The 23254-nt window shown below is 38.5% G+C and overlaps 1 protein-coding gene across 1 annotated transcript in view; it reads right to left on the bottom strand.

Moving 5' to 3' along the window:
* Positions 1–23254, bottom strand: part of MIB1 (mindbomb E3 ubiquitin protein ligase 1) — a 147691-nt gene that overhangs the window by 18786 nt on the left and 105651 nt on the right. Inside the window, exons 13-16 of the mRNA XM_006867290.1 lie at positions 17188–17320; positions 13522–13608; positions 11129–11290; positions 332–513 (exon numbers count right to left, since the gene is read on the bottom strand). Of these exons, the coding sequence (XP_006867352.1) occupies positions 332–513; positions 11129–11290; positions 13522–13608; positions 17188–17320 (564 nt within the window). The remainder of the gene's footprint in view (positions 1–331; positions 514–11128; positions 11291–13521; positions 13609–17187; positions 17321–23254) is intronic.

The following is a 23254-nucleotide window of genomic DNA, read 5'->3' as shown; positions in this document are numbered from 1 at the left end:
GAAGGCAGAGACAATGGCATGGACAGACAGAGCATCTGAGGAGTCAAGACTCATAGAAAGAGAAAGGCTGTGTGCTGACGGGCAGGGGGCTGGTTTGCAAAATGTGTCCTTTGGTTGTTTAAATGATTATATATCCCTGAGTGGTTTTGTGTACATTAAAAAAGAGGATTGTAATCATTACAGTGAAACCAGATACAATTGGATGAATACAAACTGATGTTCTGCCATGTAGACTATCACTCAATTCACAGTAAAGGATCGACACAGAGAGGAAGAACAAAGACATTTTCAAGTAGTCAAGTCCTCCACTACGATACTACATAATACAAACCTGACTTTTTCCTTGTGACATTTTGCCAGTGCTTTGCAGAGACTTGGATCAGGACAGAGATCAAGTGGTGATTGGCCCTTCTTATTCCGAATGCTAAGGTCAGCGCCATTGGCTGCCAAGAAGCAGGCGATAGATGCTGCACTCTTCTTCTCTGCCCCCTGGGTACCAAGCCCCATTATTAACTGGAAGAAAATGAAAAGAATCATCATTTTCCTTTGGCAATCTGCTGTCAATTCTCACTACACAAAAAATAAACTACATATACATACACACACTTAAGACATATATACAAACTTAGATGTATATACACACACATACATGCATACACAAGGGGGGGGTTTTTCAAAAAACACATGGAAAAATGGAGTTGAAAAAATAGAATTCTTCCATGAACTTTCTGAAGTCCCCCTCATATGTGTATGTATGTGTGTACAGACACATGTCTAGAAAGAACTGACAGCCTATAAGTAAGTATGTTAAAACATTTGTGAGTTAAAATTCTAAAATCCATTCCTCTAATTCCCTAACACCAATTTTCTCAGGATTAATCCTCCTCTCTAGTTCCAGAGGTAAACTAAAAATAGGCCTTAATCAATCAGGTATCAACTTTATTATGTGATGACTTCAGAGACAGGTACAAAACTCAAGACAGGCCAATTAAGGACAAGAAGAGGTAAGAGCAGGGATTCTGACTGAGATACTGGGGCTTGCCTACTCAGTTTGAGTCTAAATGAGATACTACTTGCTTGACTACTCAGTTGGGCTCTGGAGCTGCTAGCAACCAACTTGAAACAATAAAGGGAGGATCAATTGAGAAGGGAACCAAATCTAGGGATTAAGGCAAGGCATGGAGAATGATATAAATCAGGCTCCAATATTATCATCTGAGCTACTGATTCAAGCACTTTACCTGAAAAGTCATAATTATAATTGTTAATATTTATCAGTGTGGGTAAACAAACTAGACTGAAAGGTTCGTTTGAACTGTAAGGTCGACAGTTCAAGCTCACCAGCCACTCCTTGGAAACCCTATACAGGGTTGCTATGAGTCGGAACCCACTTGATGGCACTTAACAACAACAACCTCACAATGAATCAGATACTATTTCAAGTGCATTTCAGGAACCCTAACTAATTTAAAGTCTACAATAACCTTGCAGGGGCAGATACAATTATTGCTCCCTACCCAGGTGTGGTGCTGTGGGTTAATGCACCAGACCGCAAAGCCATTTGAATTTGCAAGGTCAGCAGTTCAAACTCACCAGCTGCCCTTTGGAAACCCTATACAGGGTCACTACAAACAACAACCCTGTACAGGATTGCTATGAGTCAGAACCAACTCCATGGCACATAACCACCACCACCAACCTATGTTTTGGAGGTTAGGGAGTAATAACAGTGTGGTGCCATAGGATAAGCACTCAAGGTTGGTTTGGACCACAAGGTCAGCAGCTCAAACTCACCAGCTGCTCCTCAGAAACCTATACAAGATCGCTATGAGCCGGAACCGACTCGACAGCACATAACAACAACCACCACCTCCATTTTAAAATAAGAAAAACAAGATACCAAGAAGTTAGAGACTTTATCTATGGCCATCTGGTAAAGGAGCAATTTTCAATCACCGTTATCTCAAAACATCTTTATACTCATAAAACTGGATCCAAAAGGAGAAAAGAATTGGGGACTTAGACTGATTCCAACATTTGTTATTATTGTTAAGTGTCTCTGAGTCAGTTCCAACTCACAGTGACCCTGTATAGGGTTTCTATGGGCTCTGGTATTGTAGTGGTTACAAATTGGGCTGCAAACCACAAGGGCAGCAGTTTGAAACTACCAGCTGTTCCGTGGGAGAAAGATGAGGCTTTCTGCTCCCATAAAGATTTTCAGCCTTGGAATCCCTGTACAGGGTCGCTATGAGTCGGAACCAACTCCACAGCACATAACCATCAACCACAGGATTTCAGAGGAGCGGCTGGTGGGTTTGAACCACGTAGCTTGTGGTTTAAACTGACCTTGTAGTCCAGTGCTTTATCATACAGTGATACAACAGGATTATAAAGTTAATCAAACAATCAAGTTAATAAAGTCAGTATCACACAGAAAAAACATATCGACAAGAGAATACAGGATTCAGAAAGAAACCCCACACAAATGATTTTTGACCAAGGTACACAGACAATTCAGTGGGCAAAGACACTCTTTTTAACAAATGGTACTGTAACAGCTGAATATCCATAAGCCAAAAAAGTGAACTATGATGTGTTCTTCACACTATATATAAAAATTAATTCAAAATGGATCAAAGACTTAAATAAGACAGCTAAAACTTCTAGGAATGAACAGTGACCTGCTTTCTCAAAAGGACACAAAAGGCATAAACTAGAAAACACTGATAAATAAGACTTCATCAAAATTTAGAACTTCTGGGATCCTAACCAGAGAAGCAGGGATACCAGACATGGAGGCAGAGGTGATGGCATTGAGAGGTAGAGCAGCGGAGGACTCTAGACTTATGGAAAGAGAAAGGCTGTGTGCTGGCAGCCAGGAGGCAGGCTTGCAAAATGTGCCCTTCGGTTGTTTAAATGATTATATATTCCTGAGTATTTCTGTATACATCAAAACCAAAAAACAACAACAGCAAAAAAAAAAAACAAGAGTATAAGCAAATACTGATGATGCATGGAGGGGACTCTAGTCATTGCAACAAAACAAATACAATAGGTTGAGTGCAAAACCAATGTTCTCCTATGTAAACTATCACTCAATTTACAATAAAAACTTTTTTAAAAAAAGATCTGCCCTGTAAGCCTCACTCATTCAATACACAATAAAAGCTTTGAAATTTAAAAAAAATTTTTTAGAACTTCTGCTTTTCCAATGAAAAGACAAGACACCGGCTGGGGATAAATATCTGATTTTTAAAAAACCTTGTATCACAAAATATAATAACAATAGCTCAACAAAATACTGTAAAAAAGACTTGAAAAGTTATGTCATTATATATATGTATAGGAGGCAAGCAACCACATGAAAAGATGCTCAATATTATCTCTGATTAGGAAAATAGTATGCCTATTTGAACAATGTAATGAATTGAATTATGTCCCCCACAAAATATATGTTGAAATCCTAACCACCAGTACCTATGAAAATTACCTTATTTGGAAATGTAGTTTTTTGAAGATGTCATCAGTTATGACATGAGGTAATAACAGAGTAAGTGGGTCCTAATACAATATGGAACTATGGGAGAGTAGTGGTTACAAGTCAGGCTGCTAATCTCACGGTCAGCAATTCAGAACTACCAGTGATTCCATAGAAGAAAAATGACGCTTTCTGCTCCCGTAAAGATTTACAGCCTCGGAAACCCTTTGTAGGGTTGCTATGAGTCAGAACCGACTCTGAGTATGGCACCAACACCACAACTACAATATGAGAGTTCTGGTGTGGTGTTACAGGATAATGTGCTGGACCACATGGTCAGTTCAATAAGTACTGAACTAAATGCCAATCTTAAAGTAGATGGTTCAAACCTACCAGCTACTCCTCGGAGAGTCAAAACTGAATTAACAGCATTTAATAACAACCCAATATAAACAGTACCCTTATAAAAGAAGGGAAAAAACACCGAGAGAACAATGCATGTGACACTGCACCTGCAAGTCAAGGAATGCTGAGGCCTCCCAGAAACGGAGGGGTCCTGGTGTGGAGCTGTAGGATAAGCAGAGGATTGCTAACCACAAGACTGGTAGTTCAAACCTAGCCACCCCTCGAAAGCTCTATACAGACTCACTATGAGTCAGAACCGACTCAATAGCACTTAACAACCAGAAGGTAAGAAAGGATCTTCCTGCCCCCTAGAGCATGCTGCCAGTACCCTAATTTCAGATCTGTGATGTACAGAATGATGGGACAATAGATTTTTGCTCTAAAAACATTTGTTATGCAGCCCTTAGGAAATTGTTGTTAGGTGCCACCAAGTCGGGTCCTACTCATAGCGACCCTGTGCACAACAGAATAAAACACTGCCTGTTTGGTGCCAGCATCACAACTGTTATGTTTGAGCCCACTACTGCTGCCACTACATCAAGCCATCTCGTTGGGGGTCTTCAATATTTCTCAGACTCTCGTCTTTCCCAAGTATGATGTTCTTCTCCAGGGACTGGTCCCTCCTGATAACATGTCCAAAATATGAGATACAAAGTCTCACCAGCATCCCTTCTAAGGAGCATTCTGGCTGTACTTTTTCTAACGCTGATTTGTTTGTTCTTCTGAAAGTCTACTATATTTTCAATATTTTCCTTCAACACCATAATTCAAATGCATCGATTCTTCTAGGACCTTCCTTATTTGTTGTCAAACTTCCACATCCATATGAGGAGATTTAAAATACTATGGCTTAGGTCAGGCACACCTTAGTTCTCAAACTGATATCTTTGCTATTCAACACTTTAAAGAGGTCTTTTGTAGCAGATATGCTTAATGCATTACGTTATTTGATTTCTTGACTGCTACTTTTGTTAAGTATTGACTGTGGATCCAAGGAAAATGTAGTCTTTGACCACAACAATCTTCAAACTAATACAAACTGCTGAATTTCAAACGATGAACTAAAAAACTTTTGGTAAGGATGTGGAGCAACTCAAACTCACACACTACTGTTAAGAATGTAAAATGGTACAACCGTTTTGGAGACTTGTTTGGCCAAATTTTTAACAATTTAAAATCTACCTACTGGACATGACTGGAAATGGCACAGTAAGGACCTCAAAAAGTCTCCAACTACAGAAAAGCAATGAAAACACTGGCAAAAACAGTCAAAATCCATTTTTTTTTGAATACTGGAAATTAATCGAAGGCTTACAACAATCCAAAAAGCATTTACTCAAAAAAAAATGGCTAAATCTCAGTCAAAAAACAAATCTTACAGTATTTTAACTTGCTTTATTTCCCCCTCACAACCCTCCCCCCACTATTCTACCCTGTTCTGCAATACAGTAACAGTGAAAACCAGCATTTGGTCACTGATACGGACTCCACAAAATCCATATCCTCTCCTCCACCCTGCACCACAAACTACCATGATGTATTTGTTCTGTCTGGCAGTACACTCACTGGAAACACCACTTACAGCTGTCTCTAGCTGCCCTACTCCAGAGTTCTGAGTGCCAACACCTTTCCCCATGGCCTTTGCTGGACAAAATCAGCCGAAATTGTTTTAGCAATGGAGCTACTGGAGGTGGAGACACAGTTGGGATAAGCAGAAGTGGACCAAGATGTTTAAAGGGAAAAGCTGATGCAAGAGATGTCCATAAAACAAAATCAAACCAAACGGTTTCTGAGACTGCAAATCTTTACAGGAGCAGACAGCCGCATCTCTCTCCAGCAGAGTGGCTGGTGGATTTGAACTATGAAGATGCCCACAGGAAACTTTAAAAAGCTCTGACGTCATCCTGGGATTGTAGAAGGCCATGTGCATGCCACAAACCAAAATCAAACCCATTGCTATGGAGTTGACTCCAACTCCAAGAGATCCCATAGGATAAGGTAGACCTGTACCCATAGACTTTCCAAGGCTATAAATCCTTTACACAAGCAGACTGTGTAATATCTTTCTCCCATGGAATGGCTTGTGAGTTCAAACTGTCAACCTGTTAGTTTACAGCCAACTGTTTACTACTACACCACCAGGGATCTTTTTGTGCATGCCAAGGGCTTGGGAAAGACTTGAAAAGACAATGCCCTCACACCTGGGACTAATCTTGAAGCTCTATACAAATGGGAAGAGAAGGCTAAGGCAGAGTTGTAAACTGTCTGCCTGAATATTGAAGGTAAAGCTACTTAGCAAATGCTGAAAGATTTAATGTTACAAAGCCTTTTGGGAAATCTTTGTCCAATTGTTAGCTGACCACTAAGCTAAAAATCTATGTCAGTGGCCACACAATACAAAGAATACAGACTTTACAAAATCAGTTTGGAAGATCACTTAAAAAATGAAAAGCAGTGGCAACAATAACAAACAGCAAAAATAATGAACCCTGAGAAACGGGGGAATCTGATTTCTAGAATGGTCATATATTACAATATCACACTATGTTAAAATGCATTAACAAAAAAAAAGTAAGACATGCAAAGAAATAAGAAATTATGTCCTATATACAAGGGGACATCAAAAAAGTTTGTGGAAAACTGAATTAAAAAAGAAAAATTTTAAATATACACTTTCTCAGTAAAAGCGCCATCAAGATCAAGATACTTTTGTTAAGTGATGATATCAGTCACTTAGTCCATTCCTAAAGAACTGAAGGTCCTGAGAATCAACTATGTCAATGCAGACACTGATACATTATTAACTAAAGAAAAATGTGAGGCCTTAAAGATTTTTTTAAAGATCGTTGTTGCTAAGCTGTTGCTAGGTGCCATCACGTCAGTTCCCATCCCAAATGACCCTGTACTAGGTTTCCAAGGAGTGGTTGGTAAACTTGGAACTGCTGACCTTGCAGTTCAAATTGACTTTACAGTCCAACACATTAACCCACAGTGCCACACCAAGACTCCTTTTTAAGATTAGGAAACAAAAATAAGTCAGGACGTTTTGTAACAAAAAGAGGAGAGTGACTGATCTTGCAGACTAGGTGGGGAGGTCCCTGGGACCATCAAGGGAGAGAAGAATGGAGTGCGGGACCCTATCCAGAGAAGCAGCAAAGCCAGAGATGGAGGCAGAGACGATGACATGGAGAGATGGAGTAGTTGGGGACTCTGGACTCAGGGAGGGAAAGGGTTTGTGTGCTGATGGCCAGGGAGCAGGCTTGTGGAGTATACCCTTTGGTTGTTTGATGATGCATGGAAGGGATGTAATCACTGCAATGAAATACGCTAGGATGAATGTAAATCTAATGTTCTCCCATGTAAATGATCACATAATTTACAATAAAAACTTCAAAAAAAGTCAGAAGAAGTCAAGTCAGGACTATAACATCAATGCCTAATGATTTCCATCAAAACTCTTGCAAAATTGCCTTTGTTTGATAAGAGGATTGAGGAAGACCATTGTTGTGGTAGAGAAGGACTTTCTGGTGAAGTTTTACTGAACATTTTTCCCACTAGTGCTTAAGCTAACTTTCTCAAAACACTCTTATAATAAGCAGATTTTACCATTCTTGGGCCCTCCAGAAAGTCAACAAGCAAAATGTTTTAAGCATCTCCAAAATTTGTTGCTATGTCATTTGCTCTTGATGATGCAGATTTGCTCTGACCACTTCTACCTCTGGATAGCCATTACTTTGGTTGTACTTTGTCTTCAAAATCATACTGGTAAAGTTATGCTCCAGATCCCACTACAGTTCTTCCAAGAAATGCTTCAGGATCTTGATCATACTTGTTTAACATTTCCATAGAAACGCTCTCCTCTTACCTGCAGCTGATCTGGGTACAATAATTTTGGCACCCATCAAGCAGATATTTTGGTCATGTTTTTAAGTAAAAAATGTCTAAGTTGAACCAACTGAGTCTTGTATGGTGTTGGGTATTGTTCCTGTGGTTAATCATCTGTCCTCTTCAATTAGGAAAAGAACAATACTGTTTCCTCAAACACTGAATGTGAATGGTCTGCTACAGAGGGCTTCATGATCAACATCACCTCCTCCCTTCTTAAAATGAGTTATCCATTTGTAAAACTGCTGACTTCTTTGGGACACTGTCGCCATAAACTTTTCATAAAACATCAACAATTTCATCATTCTTCCACTCAAGCTTTACTATGAATTTGATGTTTGTTCTTCCTTCAATTTTAGTAGAATTCATGTTCTCTGATAGAGGCTCTTTCAACCTGATGTCTTCTCCTTCCTACTGCCTCAAACTAGATCCTATTCAAACATGACATAACAATTTAGTACAAGTTTATTTGGGTGCAAAACAATTTTTGAAATCCATGCAGTTTTTTGACAATACACATTTTTCATGAACTTTTTGAAGAACCTTTATATAGGAAAAAGCAAGCAAACAAGTAGTTGCTTGAGGCTGGGGGTCAAGAGAAAGGATGAGGTACAACGAGACATGAAGAAACTTTACACAGTGAGGGAGATATTCTATATTTTAACAGTGGTAGTGAGTACATGATTGTATAAAATTTCTCCTACATCAATTAAAAGTGGGTAATTCTGTTTTATGTAAATATCACCCTGTTGTTGTTAAGAGCTATCTACTCAATTCCAATTCATAGCAATCCTGTAGAGGCTTTTGCTGTTTTTGTTGTTAAGTGCTGTGGAGTTGATTCCAACTCAAAGTGACCCTGTTTAGGGTTTTCGAGGAGCAGCTGGTGAGCTTGAACTGCTGACCTTGTGATTCAAAACAACCTTGCAATTCCACACATTACTCCACAGAGACACAAAAGGTTTTAAATCTTTACAGAAGCAGAAAGTCTTACCTTTCTCCAGTGGAGCAGCTGGTGGACTCAAACCGCCAACCTTATGATACGGTACGGTAAGCACTACCAGGCAATTCAAACCTACCAGCTGCTCCTATGAGTTGGAACTGACTCAATGGCATTTAACAACAATGTAGCAAAGTAAGATCACAATGAGGTTTTGAAACAAAACTAAATCTACTGTAACAGCTGCACTTTTATGGAGAGGAGACAAGAGCAAGAAAGATTATCCAAGCAGACTCCGGATAGGGATGTTGTTGTTGTTAAGTGCCGTCGAGTCGGTTCCGACCCATAGCGACACTGTACAGGATTCCCTAGGCTGTAAATCTTTACGGGAGCAGAAAGCTTCATCTTTCTCCCGTGGAGCAGCTGGTAGTTTCGAACTGCTGACCTTGTGGTTTGCAGTCCAATTCGTAACCACTACGCTACCCAGAGCTCCTTGATAGTATGATGAAAAGGAAAGGAGAGGTCAGGTAGAGACCGTTCACAAGCAGAGGATAGCTTTAAACAATGTGGCAATATTGCTGGCTCTTGAGAAACAACAAAAACAAGTCCTAGAGGTGAGCATCAAATTATAACCAATAGAAAGAATTTCAAGCAAGTTTAAGAAAGCAAATCTCTGATAGAGCGTCAATTATTACTTGCAACCACAAATCCAAGTTTTAATGATTTTGTATTCTATAAAGCTAAAGGAACTATTGATTTTGCTTTTATCCAGTAGTCAGATAAATAGCAATCAAATAGGTGCTTTAAAATGACCAGCAATTAGCCTTTGAAATGCGAATGAAAATTTGCAGGCTAAATAGTAAACAACTCCTTCAAATAATTTTATTAGTTAAAATACAAAAATATTAAATGATACTTGAACTAGGCATTCAGATGTGTCTCAAAGGTGGCAAGCAATTTTAGCCCAACTTGGTCATGGTATATAAATCTTTTACTATGCTGTTGGATTATGTTTGCTCATATTTTATTGAGGAATTATGCATCTATATTCATAAACAGATATTGGCCCGTAGCATTCTTTTTTAGGGGAGGTGTCATCTAGTTTGGGTATCAGAGTTGTTTGCTTCAAATAATGGATTAGGGAGTATTCTTTCATTCTGTTCTTTAGGGAGAGTTTAAATAGTATTGGCGTCAATTCTTTAGATGTTTTGTAGGATTCTCCAGTGAAGCCATCAGGCCCAGGAATTCTGTTGTTGTTGGGAGGTTAATGATCACGATTCAATCTCTTAACTTGTTATGGGTCTGTTGAGACTTTCTATTTCAACTTGAGTCAGTTTGGGTAGATTGTGTGCTTCTAAGAATTGGTGCATGCCACCTAAATTATCCAGCCTGTGGCCACATAGTTATTTTTAACATTCTGTCATATTTTAATGTCACCTCTTTTTTTTTTTTTTTAATTTTGGTTATTTGCATCTTTTCTTCTGTTAATCTAGGCAAAAATTTGTCAACTTAATGGATTTTTTTAAAGAACCAGCTTCTAAGTTATATGTAATTCTCTCTATTGTTTTTGTTCTCAATTTTTATTTATTTCTTCTCTGATCTTTGTTATGTCCTTTCTTCCGGTAGGTTTACTCTGGGTTTAACGTCTTTCTAGATGATACAGTTGCTGAGTTAAGCTGCTAATTTAGTACCTTTCTTCTTTCTTTATGTAAGAATTTACTGCTTAAGTGTCCCTCTGAGTATCACCTCCAAGGCATGCCATCAATTTTGGTATGTTGTACTTTCATTCTCATTTGACTCTAAGAAATCTGTGATTTCTCTTTTGATTTCTTCCTAGAAAAAAATATTGTCTATTTTTTTTTCTGTTACTGATGTCTAGCTTTACTCCATTGTGGGCAGAGAAAATGCTTTGTATAATTTCAACCTTTTAAAATTTATCAAGACTTGCTTTGTGACCTAAAATGTAGTCTATCTTAGAGAATAATTAATGTACACTGGAGTAGCATGTATGTTTCGGGGTTGTGGTTGTTAAGTGCCATTGAGTTGGTTCCAACTCATAGCAACCTTATATAGGGTTTACAAGGAGCAGCTAGTGGGTTTTAGGGTAGAGAGTTGAGTGCCACATTAGGACTCCAAATGTGTAATTTTCTATATATACGTCAGCTGCTAAAATTAGATTGTGAATGTGAAATTAGCAATCTAATTTTAGCAATTGACACATATATAGAAAATTATTTTAAATCATACTAAATACTAGTCAATACTCAGTACTGACTAGTATTTAATTCATAAGTTCAATTTCTAAGCAGGAGACTTTGATAAGTATGAGAGTTTGAAACAGTTTATCTAATCAGATTAGAATAAAAGATTTTACATTAAAAGCGGCTTTCATCGACACTTAAGTAAATATTATCTTCACTTACTGTGTTTTTAGATGGCTCCCAGGCAGCATCCACCTTTCCCACATCTTGCATATCTTGCAGCTGACGAAGCTGAGACAAAGTGTGATGCCTAAGAGCTTCATGCAAAGGAGTATCCCCATCCTTATCCTGAATATCTAGTTTGGCACCTGCACGGACCAAAAGCTAAAAGAAAAAGGCATTTCATTTTGGTCAATTATCCATGCCAATAAGAAATTAAAACTTATTATCATTTGCTTTCTGAGCCCTGGATGCTTAATTTACTGACTGCAACATCCAGATCCCCGACACACTGCTGCTGAGTAGATTTCGACTTACAGTGATCCTATGGGACAGCATAGAAGTGCCCCACAGGGTTCCCAAAGCTGCATGGTACATCCTGGTGTGGCATTAAAGGCTATGCACTGGACTGCTAACCACAAGGTCGGTGGTTCAAACCCATCAGATGCTCCTTGGAAACCCTACACAGGATCTCTATGAGACAGAACTGACTCGATGACTCTTAACAACAAACAACAACAACAATCTTTATGGAAGCAGATTGCCATATCTTTCTCCCATGGAGTGGCGGATGGGTTCAAGCTGTTGACCTTTTTGTTAGAAGCCAAGCACCTAACAAAATAACCATGAGAAATTTAGGTATTTTGTTCTCCTTTGAATTTCAGACATATGAGTTGAGATATTTTAAGTCCTTCTACAAGGATCAAATTATAATGTTCAAAGTTTTATTATTATTAACAAAATAGTATTATTGAGTCCTTCTTTGATAAGTTTCTGTAAGTGCTATACCCACTGCTATTGAGTCAATAGTGACTCCTAGTGACCCTTTAGGACAGAATAGAACTGATCCTTTGGGTTTCCAAGACTATAAATCTTTACAGCAGCAGGCAACTTAATCATCTTTTCACAGAGCAGCTGGTGGACTTGAACCCCTGACCTGATGGTTGGGTTTTAGCAACCCAATTCCTAACCTACACCACCACCAGGACTACTTCTAAGTGCTGCAGTCATAAAAAAGGTACAAGCATAAGAGGATAAAGGAAACATTTCTAGCAGAAGAAACTTCAAATAACAATAAATGTGAATGTTGTTGTTTAGTGCTGTCAAGTGGGTTCCAACTCACAGAGACCCTGTACAGGGTTTCTGAGGAGCAGCTGGTGGATTTGAAGCATCAACCTTGCAGTTCAAATCGACCTTGCAGTCCATTGCTTATCCTACAGCAGTGTATTTACTAAACTATAACCTCTTAAATAAACAGGATAACTGATACATTTCAATAGATGAATTAAGTAGTAAAGACAAGCATATTTAAGACTTTGTTTATGGTGCTTTACCAATTTTCCTAATCTTTCTAGAAATGCAATCAAAGACTTTTAGAAAATCACCATATAACCAAAGAAACCCCTGATGATTTGCCAAATTACATTTTCCCCCTTGTTCCAAAAGCCCAGTGCTGTGGAATCAATTCTAAATCAAAGCAACCCAGGACCCAAAAGCACTGCTCCCTAGGGTTTCCAAGACTGTCAAACTTTACAGGAGCAGACGCCCTCATCATTCTGCCATGGAGCGACTGGTGGATTTGAGCGCTAACCTTATGGTTAGCAGTCAAACAACTTAACCCACTGCACCATGGGGATCAAGGATTCATACAATGTCAGTCAGTAGCAGCATTTCTCAAATTTGCAAGCATATCAGAATAATATGAAAGGCTAGTTAAACCACAGATTGCTGGGCCTTGGTGTGGTACTGTAGGATAAACGCTGGGCTGCTAGCCACACTAACCTTCAGGTCAGCAGTTCAAACCTACCAGCCACTCTCAGAAACCCTATACAGAAACCCCATATTCAATGGCACACACAATCCATAGACAGGTCTAGGACTGGACCAAAGAATTTGCTCTCCTTCTAAGTTCCCAAGTGATATTTCTGCTGCTGGTTTGGGCTTCAAACTTGAAGAATCTCTGGTCTAGAAAAAAAATTTAAATAATCTTTCAAATACATTGTTTGGAATCACAAGATGTGTAAAACTGTATTTCAGCTTCTCCAGCATTTGCAGCAGCAAATGTCCAACCAAAAAGATTTAAATATAGCTTAATTTCAATCACACAAATTAGTAAGAGCTATACATTTTAAACCCATATGTAACTTTGAAATTTCCTGGTATGATATTCTGAAAATTCACAAAACAAAATTATAGACTTTGAATATCAACTTCCCCTTTTAAAAACTTAAACCCTTTACCTAACTGATACAAAATATTAGCCTAAAATCATCCTTTATTTTTTTTTTCCTTGAGAAACCTCAGAACCGTACCATTTAATCTTTTCAAAAGGTTCTAAAAATCTATCTGGCCAAAATACAATTGTAAGGTAAAATTCAGGGTGATTTATACTTTACCCTAACAATTTGGGTATGCTGTCGTTCAACTGCAAGGTGTAGGGCAGTTTGCTGGTTCACGTTCTGGATATCCAGGTTTGCGTTACCCTGAACAAGAAACAATTTACATGATTTTATTTTTTTTTTAAGTTTTTGTGAGTTATCTTTTACTTTACATGGGTGAACGTTATATTCATCCTATCGTATTTTGTTTCATTGCAATGATCACAATCCCCTGCATACAATTTCAAACAACCAAAGGGTATACTCCACATGCCTGTCCCCTGGCTGCCAGCACACAGCACCTCTCCCTCCTTGAGTCCAGAGTCCCCAGCCGCTCCTTCTGTCCATGTCATTGTCTCTGCCTCCATCCCTAGTGTCACTGCCTCCCCGGACAGGGTCTCGCACTTCACTGTTCTCCCTTGATGGTTCCAGGGATCTCTGCTCCTGGACTGCAAAATCAGCCACTCCCCTCCTTTGTTATCAAACATTTACATTTACCTTTCCAATACTCACTGTCAGACTTGATAACAATCATACCCTATTGAACCACAGGAGTCCTTTCCCCCTCACCTTTTATCAACCCCATCCAAACAAGTTGGAAATCTTTCCCTGTATCCTCTTGGAGATAGGTTCCCTATTGAAAGCTTGTAAGCTAGTCACTTCTTGCCTTTGTAGTCCCCCCATTTTGGGTAGCCAATGTCTAAGTTCCCCATCCCTGTAGACCCTGTGTACCAAGGGGGTGGGAATGATCCTCAATGCAGAGATTTGATCGCTCCTTTATCATACTGCATCCACAGCATAGGTCAAGCTCATCCACTTTTAGTAAGTTACTCTTTCTTTTCTGTTGTTGTTCCTCTTCTTTCTTCCTCTAGTCATGTTCTGATCATCCAGCCATTGATGCTAGATCAAATGGATATTACCTGCAAGTGTGGGTGTTTGTGTGCATCCCCCTCCTCACTTTATATCAGCTGGATGCTTCACACTCCGTTCTAGTCCTCTGGGGCCATGTCCCTGCTCCTGGGCCCAGGAGTCACCAGGTCTCATCATATTGCTGGTTAACCAGGTCTCAATCCAGGTTAACTGGAATCTATTGAATGTGGTAGGGCTTAGTTCACAACTTCATTGCTATTTTCCCCTCACTTCCCCTTATCGGTGACCAACGTGGTCAGCAGCAGGACCATATGCCTGTTAGTGTATTCCAACTGAGTTTCAGTCTTGGAAGGAGGTTTGCCTTGAGGGGACCTGATGACCACTTGCCTTGATGGCTCCCTGGGGAACAACTTGCTTGTTCTAGAAGTAGTCAATTGGACTGCTGTTATTGTCTTTGATGTTTCCTACTGGTCTTTCTTTCAAGAAGTATCTTCTATTCTTCTAGCTGCTCCAGACTGGTCTGCTTGTCCTTTCAAGTGGAAATGTCCCACCTCAGAAGATTCTGGATAGGAATCAGGATTCCACCTATGTTTTTGTGCAATGCAAAGAAAAGGCTCTGCAGGGAGCTTCCTTCACTGGGCAAGTTCTAGCCCCATTTTAGGTATTCCATACACGATTAAATTTTGGTATGAGTAAAGAACATTACAAAAAATAACAATCTATACAGAACACTGGACACTACTAATCACCTTTCCCACCTTAAATTTCTGCCATCATACTGCAGTTACTCTCATAGTCACAGTTGCTGGCAATATAAAAAGAACTGGATGGGCCTTTCTAATTGAGAACAGCATGTTTTAAAAATTCTTTTTATTATTGCGATTCCATGTAATAAAGCAAAAGTACAGAGTCCCAAACAGGTTCCTTTCATCTCCATTATAGGGCTATGGAAATAATCAGATCCTTTTAGATGTAAATATTTCTGGAAAAGTTTATATTTATAAATCTTCATATTGGATTATTATTTACTTTAATGACCTAATAAGGCTTTTATTTCTTGCTGTATAACTAAACTCTTCATCATTTAGAGAAAAGGAACTGTGCTAGGAGTGAGAAGAAGCAATGCTTAATTAATACCTAAAATGCTTATTAAATGGAGAGCAGAAAGTCCTACCCACAGTTGTAGGATAGCCAGAGGACTATATAAGAGTACCTCATGGCGAAGGATGGAGAGAAGAATCAAGAAACAGAAGTACTGAACTTGGAACCAGAGGACCTAAGTTCAAATATTACACTTTGTTAATTAAAAGATGTGTGAACTTAATTAAGTACCATACCACATCATGCTTAATTTCTCAGTTCCAAAATGGCAATCGTGCAATCTATTTCATAGGGTCACTGTGAGGATTAAGACAAAACACATGGATAAATGCCTATCATAATATTTGATAAAAAAATTTTTAAACTGAAATTAAACATAGGGTCCATATTGAAAAGATAAGCTTTACCATTCTGTTAAAGTTTTATTCATGTTTTCTGATAACAACTCTGGGAGATATCATATAGAGTTGAAACTGCCACATTCCAGAACATGGGAGTTTCTGTTTTGCTTTTATTACTAATGTTTCTTTAGGTGAGGTCAAGAAGTACTTGATATCAGTTTGTTTTACTGTATCTCTTCTCATATAAATGGAGAATTAGGAATTTTCTTTTGAATCTTCCTGTTTTTCCATCATTCAGATTTTACTAATTAGTATTCCAAGGAACTATGGTGGTTGCGTGGTTAATTGCTCAGTTGCTAACTGAAAGGCCAGCTGTTCAAACCTACCAGTGACTCCACAGGAGAAAGAAAGATGTGTCAATCTGCTTCCATAAAGATTTACATCCTTGGAAACTCTATGGGAACAGTTCAACTTTTTGCTACAAGGTCCCTATGAATCAGAATTGACTTGAGAGCAGTGTAGTGCATTGTATGAAAGTATCACAGTTGTTTATGCACTTCTCAGTTGAGGAACATTTAGATTTCAGTTTGGGATTATTAGAAATAAAGCTGTTGCAAACTTTAGTACAAGTATCTAAGTGGAAATGTGTCTTCAGTACATACCAAAAACAAGATCTTTCGGTTGTATGGTAAACGCATGTTTAACTTTATAAGAAACCACCAAATTGTTTTTCAAAGTGGCTGCTTGGTATGTGAATTTCAATTGCTTCAGATCCGAACCAACACTTGGTTTTGCTGATGTTTTTCATTTTAGCCATTCTAGTAAGCACAGTGGCTCCAGACAATAAGCACTGAACTGTGAATCACAAAGTCTATGGTTGGAGCCCAACAGTTGCTCTTTGGGAGGATGAGATTTTCTGCTCCCTCAAAGATTAAAAGCCTCAGAAGCCCAATACTGAGCTGCTATGAGTTAGAGCGGACTCACTGGCCCTTAACAGTAAAAAGTGAGCAATTAAACCAGTCAGGGTCACCTGATGGCAACTGACCAACCCAGCTTAAATACTAACACGGATGGTTCTTGGTCCTATGACTGACTGAAAATGTAGTCACCTGGCAGTAATTCGGGGAAAGCCTTGTTAATTGATGCCCATGTTGTTAGTCTAATGCAGGAAGGCTGTGCAGAAAGACTATCAGAGATTTCCAGAATCTTCAACCCCTGCCTCCTGTCTGGCAGAGATGGAATAAGCTTTATATAACAGAATTTGCATCATCATTAAGTTTTACTATAAAGTACTAATATGTAGTTGATGAAGGAATAAATGAATGAATGGCATTGGTCCAAATTGTTAAATTTATTGAACTGTTTTCCTTACCTGATGTACTAACAACTCAGCCACTTCTACATGATTATTAAGGGCAGCCAGATGTAAGGCAGTATAACCATCATCTTTCTTCTCATCCACAATCCAAGGTCTTGGTAATTTAGATAGTAAAACACGCATTGCACTGAAAGTCAATTTACATTATTTTTAAATTATATTTTTTGATATTTATATTATTTTCTTTAGAAAATGATATTCAAATAAAATTCTGAAATCACATAAAAATATTGCTCTTAAAAAAAAAATTCAATCCCTTAAACTAAGTAAAATGGAACAATCACTACTTCTAAATTTCAAATGTGCAACTTCTTGATATTTTCAGAAGCAAAAAAATGAACAGAATCAAGAGAGAATATGAGTGCTCTGAAGAGGAAACATAAGAAGAAAAACACAGAAGGAGAAAGAAATATGTCCTAATGAGGACACATTTTTGGCATTGCGGGCTCTCTTAGGCTCAGTTTGAATAGCATCTATTAATAGAAGAGTTAATAAACAACCAGGTGACAAAAATAGTAGGAAATAGTGACAACTCAGACAAATTTTATAGATGGCAGATTATCATGAAATGCAGAGTTAAAATTTCCTATGTCATTACTATTGCAAATTTCAGTTTAGATCAAAACACACAAAACATCAGCATGCTTAATATTTCAGATTTAGTAATCTGTAACAAAATATTTCCAGAGCAAAAAAGCCAAAGTAATCCTAAAAAAAAAAAAAAAAAATCAAAGATTTTCTGGTCTAATTTTAAAAGAGCAGAAGAACTAAGTATCAAGAAATGGACATTTCTTGGACAACTTATACACCTCACTCATTAAGAAGAGAAAACTTAGAAGCAGTTTTTCTTACTATACAACTGCAAATTTTCTTAATGAAAAGAGTTTATGGGGATAAAAATCACAATTTGAAAAAAATCCCTTAATATATTTCTCCACAAACTATTATTAGAAAAGATTGTGACCTGAGAATAAATGCTGATAGCAAGTGTTGGACGGCTGTGCTGTTGTTCAGTGCTGTTGAGTCAATTCTGACTCATAGCAACCCTGTATAGGGTTTCCAAGGAGCCACTGGTGAGTTTGGACCACTGACTTTGTGATTATCAGTCTAGTGTTGATCGTAATATGCCACATAATTACATCACCTTTCCCATCCCAAAAAGGGGCAAATTTTGAAGGAAAAGAAAGAAAAACATAATTTTTCTCAAAATGAGCATAAAAGGAGAAGAAATATCAGCCTTTCCTTCTGTTACACATAAGGTTACACATAAGCGTCAACTCGACAGCACTTAACAAAATATTAAGATAGTTTTGCTAAGATGATATGTTATAAATGTATGGTGAAACAGGCTAAAGATATGAATATATATATAAGTGAACTTTGTTGTTGTCAGTTGCCATTGTGTCAGCTCAGATACACAGAGATCCCATGTACAACAGAATTAAATGGTGTCTGCTTTGACACCATTTTGTTGGTTATTGATAGGTATGTTGTTGTGGCCACTGTGTATTTAAACTACTTTCAAATCTGGGGGCTCGTCTTCCAGCACTGTATCAGAAAATACTGTTGTAATTCATAGGGTGTTCACATGCTAATATTTGGCATGCAAGGTCGGTGGTTCAAGTTCACCAGTTGCTCCTCGGAAACCCTATACAGGGTCGCTATGGGTTGGAACCGACTCGATGGCTTAAAAACAACAACACACAATAAGGAGCTCTGGTAGTATAGTGATTATGAATCAGGCTACTAACCTCAAGGTCAGCAGTTCAAAAGTACCAGCCGTTCCACGGGAGAAAGATGAGGCTTTCTGCTCCCGTAAAGATTTACAGCCTCGGAAACCCTGTGCAGGGTCACTATGAGTCAGAACCCACTCCATGGTACTTAACAATAACAACACACATTAATGCGCCAGAGTGAAACCATCTGAACTGCAAAGTTGGCAGTTCAAGCTCACCAGCTGCTCCTTGGAAACCTATACAGGGTAGATATGGGTCGGAACTGACTAGACAGCACTTAACAACAACAACCCACTCTTCACTTAACAAACAAGAGTTAGCTTCCAAAGATTGGATCATTGTACAAGACTGGTGTGATGTAAGGTGAAGAGGAGCCTGTAGAGGTGCACCCATAACCCAGACCCTCAGAATGCTGGCACAGCTATAGACCTGGGCCTGACAGCTTAACTAGAGGTTCACATGGTGGTTTGGGGGCTGGAGCAAAGTATCCTAATTTGCCCTCCAATAAAACACTGTCACTGTTTTCAGTACATAATTATATGGAAAACAGTTATAGGTTGATAACAATTTTATTAAGATCATCCAATTGATGTGCTCACCAATGAACTTCCAATTTTAATGTAACTTCTCAAAGATTTGATTTTCACTCAGTAAGGAAAAGCTAATCATAATGTGAGTACTGAAATCCACTTAGTAAATATTTTTTCTTAAAATAGTGATTTGGGATTATTATTTATATATCAATTCCTTATAAGTTTAATTAATATTAGTCAGTCATTGTAACTAAAATTACTTCTGGACCTATAAAGGTGAGGTCCCCACACTGACCCTCATTCATAACATCTCTGATATTTCTAACTGTAACAAAAACTCATGATTCATATTCAATATCAAAACTTCTAAAGAAAGTGCTGTAGGGTTGCTGCAAAAATTAAATAATATATATAACACTTTTAGTATAGGGTTTTAAACCCCTCAATATAATAGACAATATGGCAACTTGTGGCTGATATATGGTAAGTACTCAACCGCAAAGGCCGGTTTGAACCACAATGTTGGTAGTTCAAACTCCTCAGCCGCCTTCTTGGAAAACCCTACACAGGGTCTCTATGAGTCAGAACAGAATTGATAGCATTTAACAATAACAATCTCCATAGTGTAAGTAACCTTTTTTCTCTTTCCTTCTGCAGGATGATGCTCCTATATTCTTGATCTTCATTACTCTAATTACCACTTAACCAGTCATCTATATCAGAAAAATCTAGGAATCATTCTAGACTCCTCCCCCACTTCATACTCTCTGTATTTAAGTTGTCCTGGTGATTTTCCCTTTCAAATCTAGAATTCTTCTTTCCCACAGGCTTCAAGATATTTTAGTTAGGCATTCATCTTTTTTCTGGACAAATTTATAACAGTCCTCTGTCCAAACCTATATCCACTATACAACCACCACATATATCTGATCATTTTTAATTTTCACAAATTCAACATTATCAGTATTCAAATTAAAAAGGCTTCCTTTTAAGTAACAAAATCTAACAGAAGTAAGACTAATATTGATAAAACTATTCTCAAATATATTTTACTGCTTTGAATATACTTTTAAAAGAACATGAGACAAAACATAATATGTTCTTGATAATTAATAGAAACATCAAGTTCAAAATACCAAAATCACTAGTTTTTGATAAACTAGTATAATTTGGCACTGTAGGATAAGCACAACAAGGTCAGCAGTTCAAATCTACCAGCCACTGTCAAAAGCCCCTTATAGGGTCGCTAGTAGTAGGAACTAACTGGATGGTACACTACCACCACCACCACTACATGTGTCTTGGGATGACAGAGAAAGAACCAACTGTTCTGAAGTGCCAGGAGGTATGTTGCTTTCAGAGCCTATGGCTGCTACCCACTGATGAAGCCCACAGGGGCTAGGGATGAGATGACCAGAACTCAACTGAATGACGAGAAAGATGTTTGATATCACATGGTGGTGGTGGTGGTGGTGGTGGTGTTAAATGCTGTCGAGTCAATTCTGAATTATAGCAACCCTGTATGGGTTTCCAAGGAGTGGCTGGTAAGCTTGAGCTTGAACCACTGACCCGCAATTCTAGCTGACCTTGCAGTCCAGTGCATTAACCCACAGTGCCACACTATTGTAATATGATGGCTTGTTTGGAGTGGAGCTCTGGTAGCGTATAGTGGTTACGAATCGGACTGAGAACCACAAGGTCAGCAGTTCGAAACTAACAGCTGTTCCGCAGGAGAAAGATGAGGCTTTCTGCTCCCGTAAAGATTTACAGCCTCGGAAACCCTGTACAGGGTCGCTATGAGTTGGAACCAACTCCACGGCACATAACAACAGCAGCAGATGTCCAAAGTCCCTCCTTTTAAAAAAAAGAAATGCAAATAAAAAAAGAAATTTTAAAGGCAAATAAAAACAATAGGGGGGCCTCAAGAAAAGAATCAATCTTAGAAGGCAGCCTGCTGCAAGATGAGCTAAGAGAAACCCAAGCAAAACAGTGCTTTTTGCCCCATTGCCCCCACATCAATGAAAGCAACTGAGTCGCTTATCTCCTTTCTTTTCACAGGGAGGGGAAGTCTTAAGGTCTAGTCATAATGTAACCCATGAATCCTGGCTATACAAAGTTCCCAGTGCCACCTTTGTTAATAAAGAGGAGGTTGGCAGTTCAAACCCATCAGTTGCACCTTGGAAACCCTATACAGGCTCGCTATAAGTCGGAATTGACTTGACAGCACTTAACAACAACACTGTTATACTGCAAACACTGAAGGTCACAGAGTTGCTGGGAAAATGTTGTTACTAACTCAATAAATAATTTTATTAAGCAAACAGACGCCAAACTGTGGAGCATAATATATGAGAGTCGGAGATATTTTCTCTAATACGTCAGAGATTCTTTATTTCTCGATCCAGTTGTTTTCAAGAGGTTAAGGACTTGGATGGTTTAAAGATAAGATCTTACTACCAGTTAAGCAGGCATTTATGAATAGTGCCAAAGAAGCATTAAGTTCCAGAACAACTAATAGTGGTGCCTAGATAATCCTTGGCACATGGTAATACTCAAAACGTTTGCTGAATGATGAACAAATGAATTCTAAGAAGTAGAAGGGACAAGCAGCTGTCTACATTGGTATGTCATACTCATATGGCACTGGGTCAAATTTCAGAGCCTGCCATGCCTTGCAATCTTTCTTCAGAAAAACCACAGCAGCTAAACCACGGAGGCCTTACATATTAGTATTACTCCATGTAAAAACGCTTTAGGCTAGCACTAAAACATAGCTTGGTGGTTATGTGCTGTGGAGTCGGTTCCGACTCATAGCAACCGTGTATAGGGTTTCTGAGGCTGTAAACCCTTACAAGAGCAGAAAGCCTCATCTTTCTCCCGTGGAACAGCTGTAGTTTTGAACTGTTGACCTTGAGGCTAGCAGCCCGATTCATAACCACTATGCTACCTTGTTGTTGTTGTTGTTGTTAAGTGCCATCGAGTCGGGTCCGACCCATAGCGACCCTGTACAGGGTTTCCGAGGGTGTAAATCTTTACGGGAGTAGAAAGCCTCATCTTTCTCCCGCGGAGCGGCTGGTAGTTTCGAACCGCTGACCTTAAGGTTCGCAGCCCGATTCGTAACCACTACGCTACCAGAGCTCCTTTAGATTCCAATAAATGCTTGCCAAGGTAATAAAAACGTCTTCATATCATCATTAAGTAAAGCAGGTTAGTCTAAAATCCATAAAAGAAGTTACTAAGAAAGCTGATCAATCCCAAGTAGTTTCATTAACTTTAAGTATTGTCAAGTCGGTTCCCACTCATAGCGACCCTGTATAGGATTTCTGAGGAGCAGCTAGTGAGCTTATGACTATCTGTTGTTGCTGTTAAGTGCCGTCCAGTCATTTCCCAACTTATAGCAACCTTTAAAGGAGCGGCTGGTAAGTCTGAACTACCGACCTTATGGCTAGCGATCCAGTGCTTATCCACACCAAGACTCCAAGATATGATTATAAATGGTTTTTATTTCTCTTTCACCAATCCAAAATTTCATACTTTTCTAAACATTATTTAAATGTTTTAATTCTTTTTTACTTGTGATAGAATTATTTTCTTACATACTCTTTTTTAACAGATATTCTAATTAAGACTCATAATTAAACTTAGGTTTGTTTATTCATTAGCTATGAATTTGGTAATGTAACTGAATTTAGCTCAAAGAACAGATGTAATGACAATACAAGCTAAAGAACAGCTGTTTGGGTGAATACTTGACTGTCATTAAAATGGACAAAATTTAAATGATTAAATAGT

The sequence above is a fragment of the Chrysochloris asiatica genome, unplaced genomic scaffold, assembly GCF_000296735.1.
Source record: "Chrysochloris asiatica unplaced genomic scaffold, ChrAsi1.0 scaffold00103, whole genome shotgun sequence".
In the NCBI taxonomy this organism is placed as follows: Eukaryota; Metazoa; Chordata; class Mammalia; order Afrosoricida; family Chrysochloridae; genus Chrysochloris; species Chrysochloris asiatica.
The sequence above is the reverse complement of the archived record's forward strand: the minus strand, read 5'-3'. Positions and strand labels throughout refer to the sequence as shown.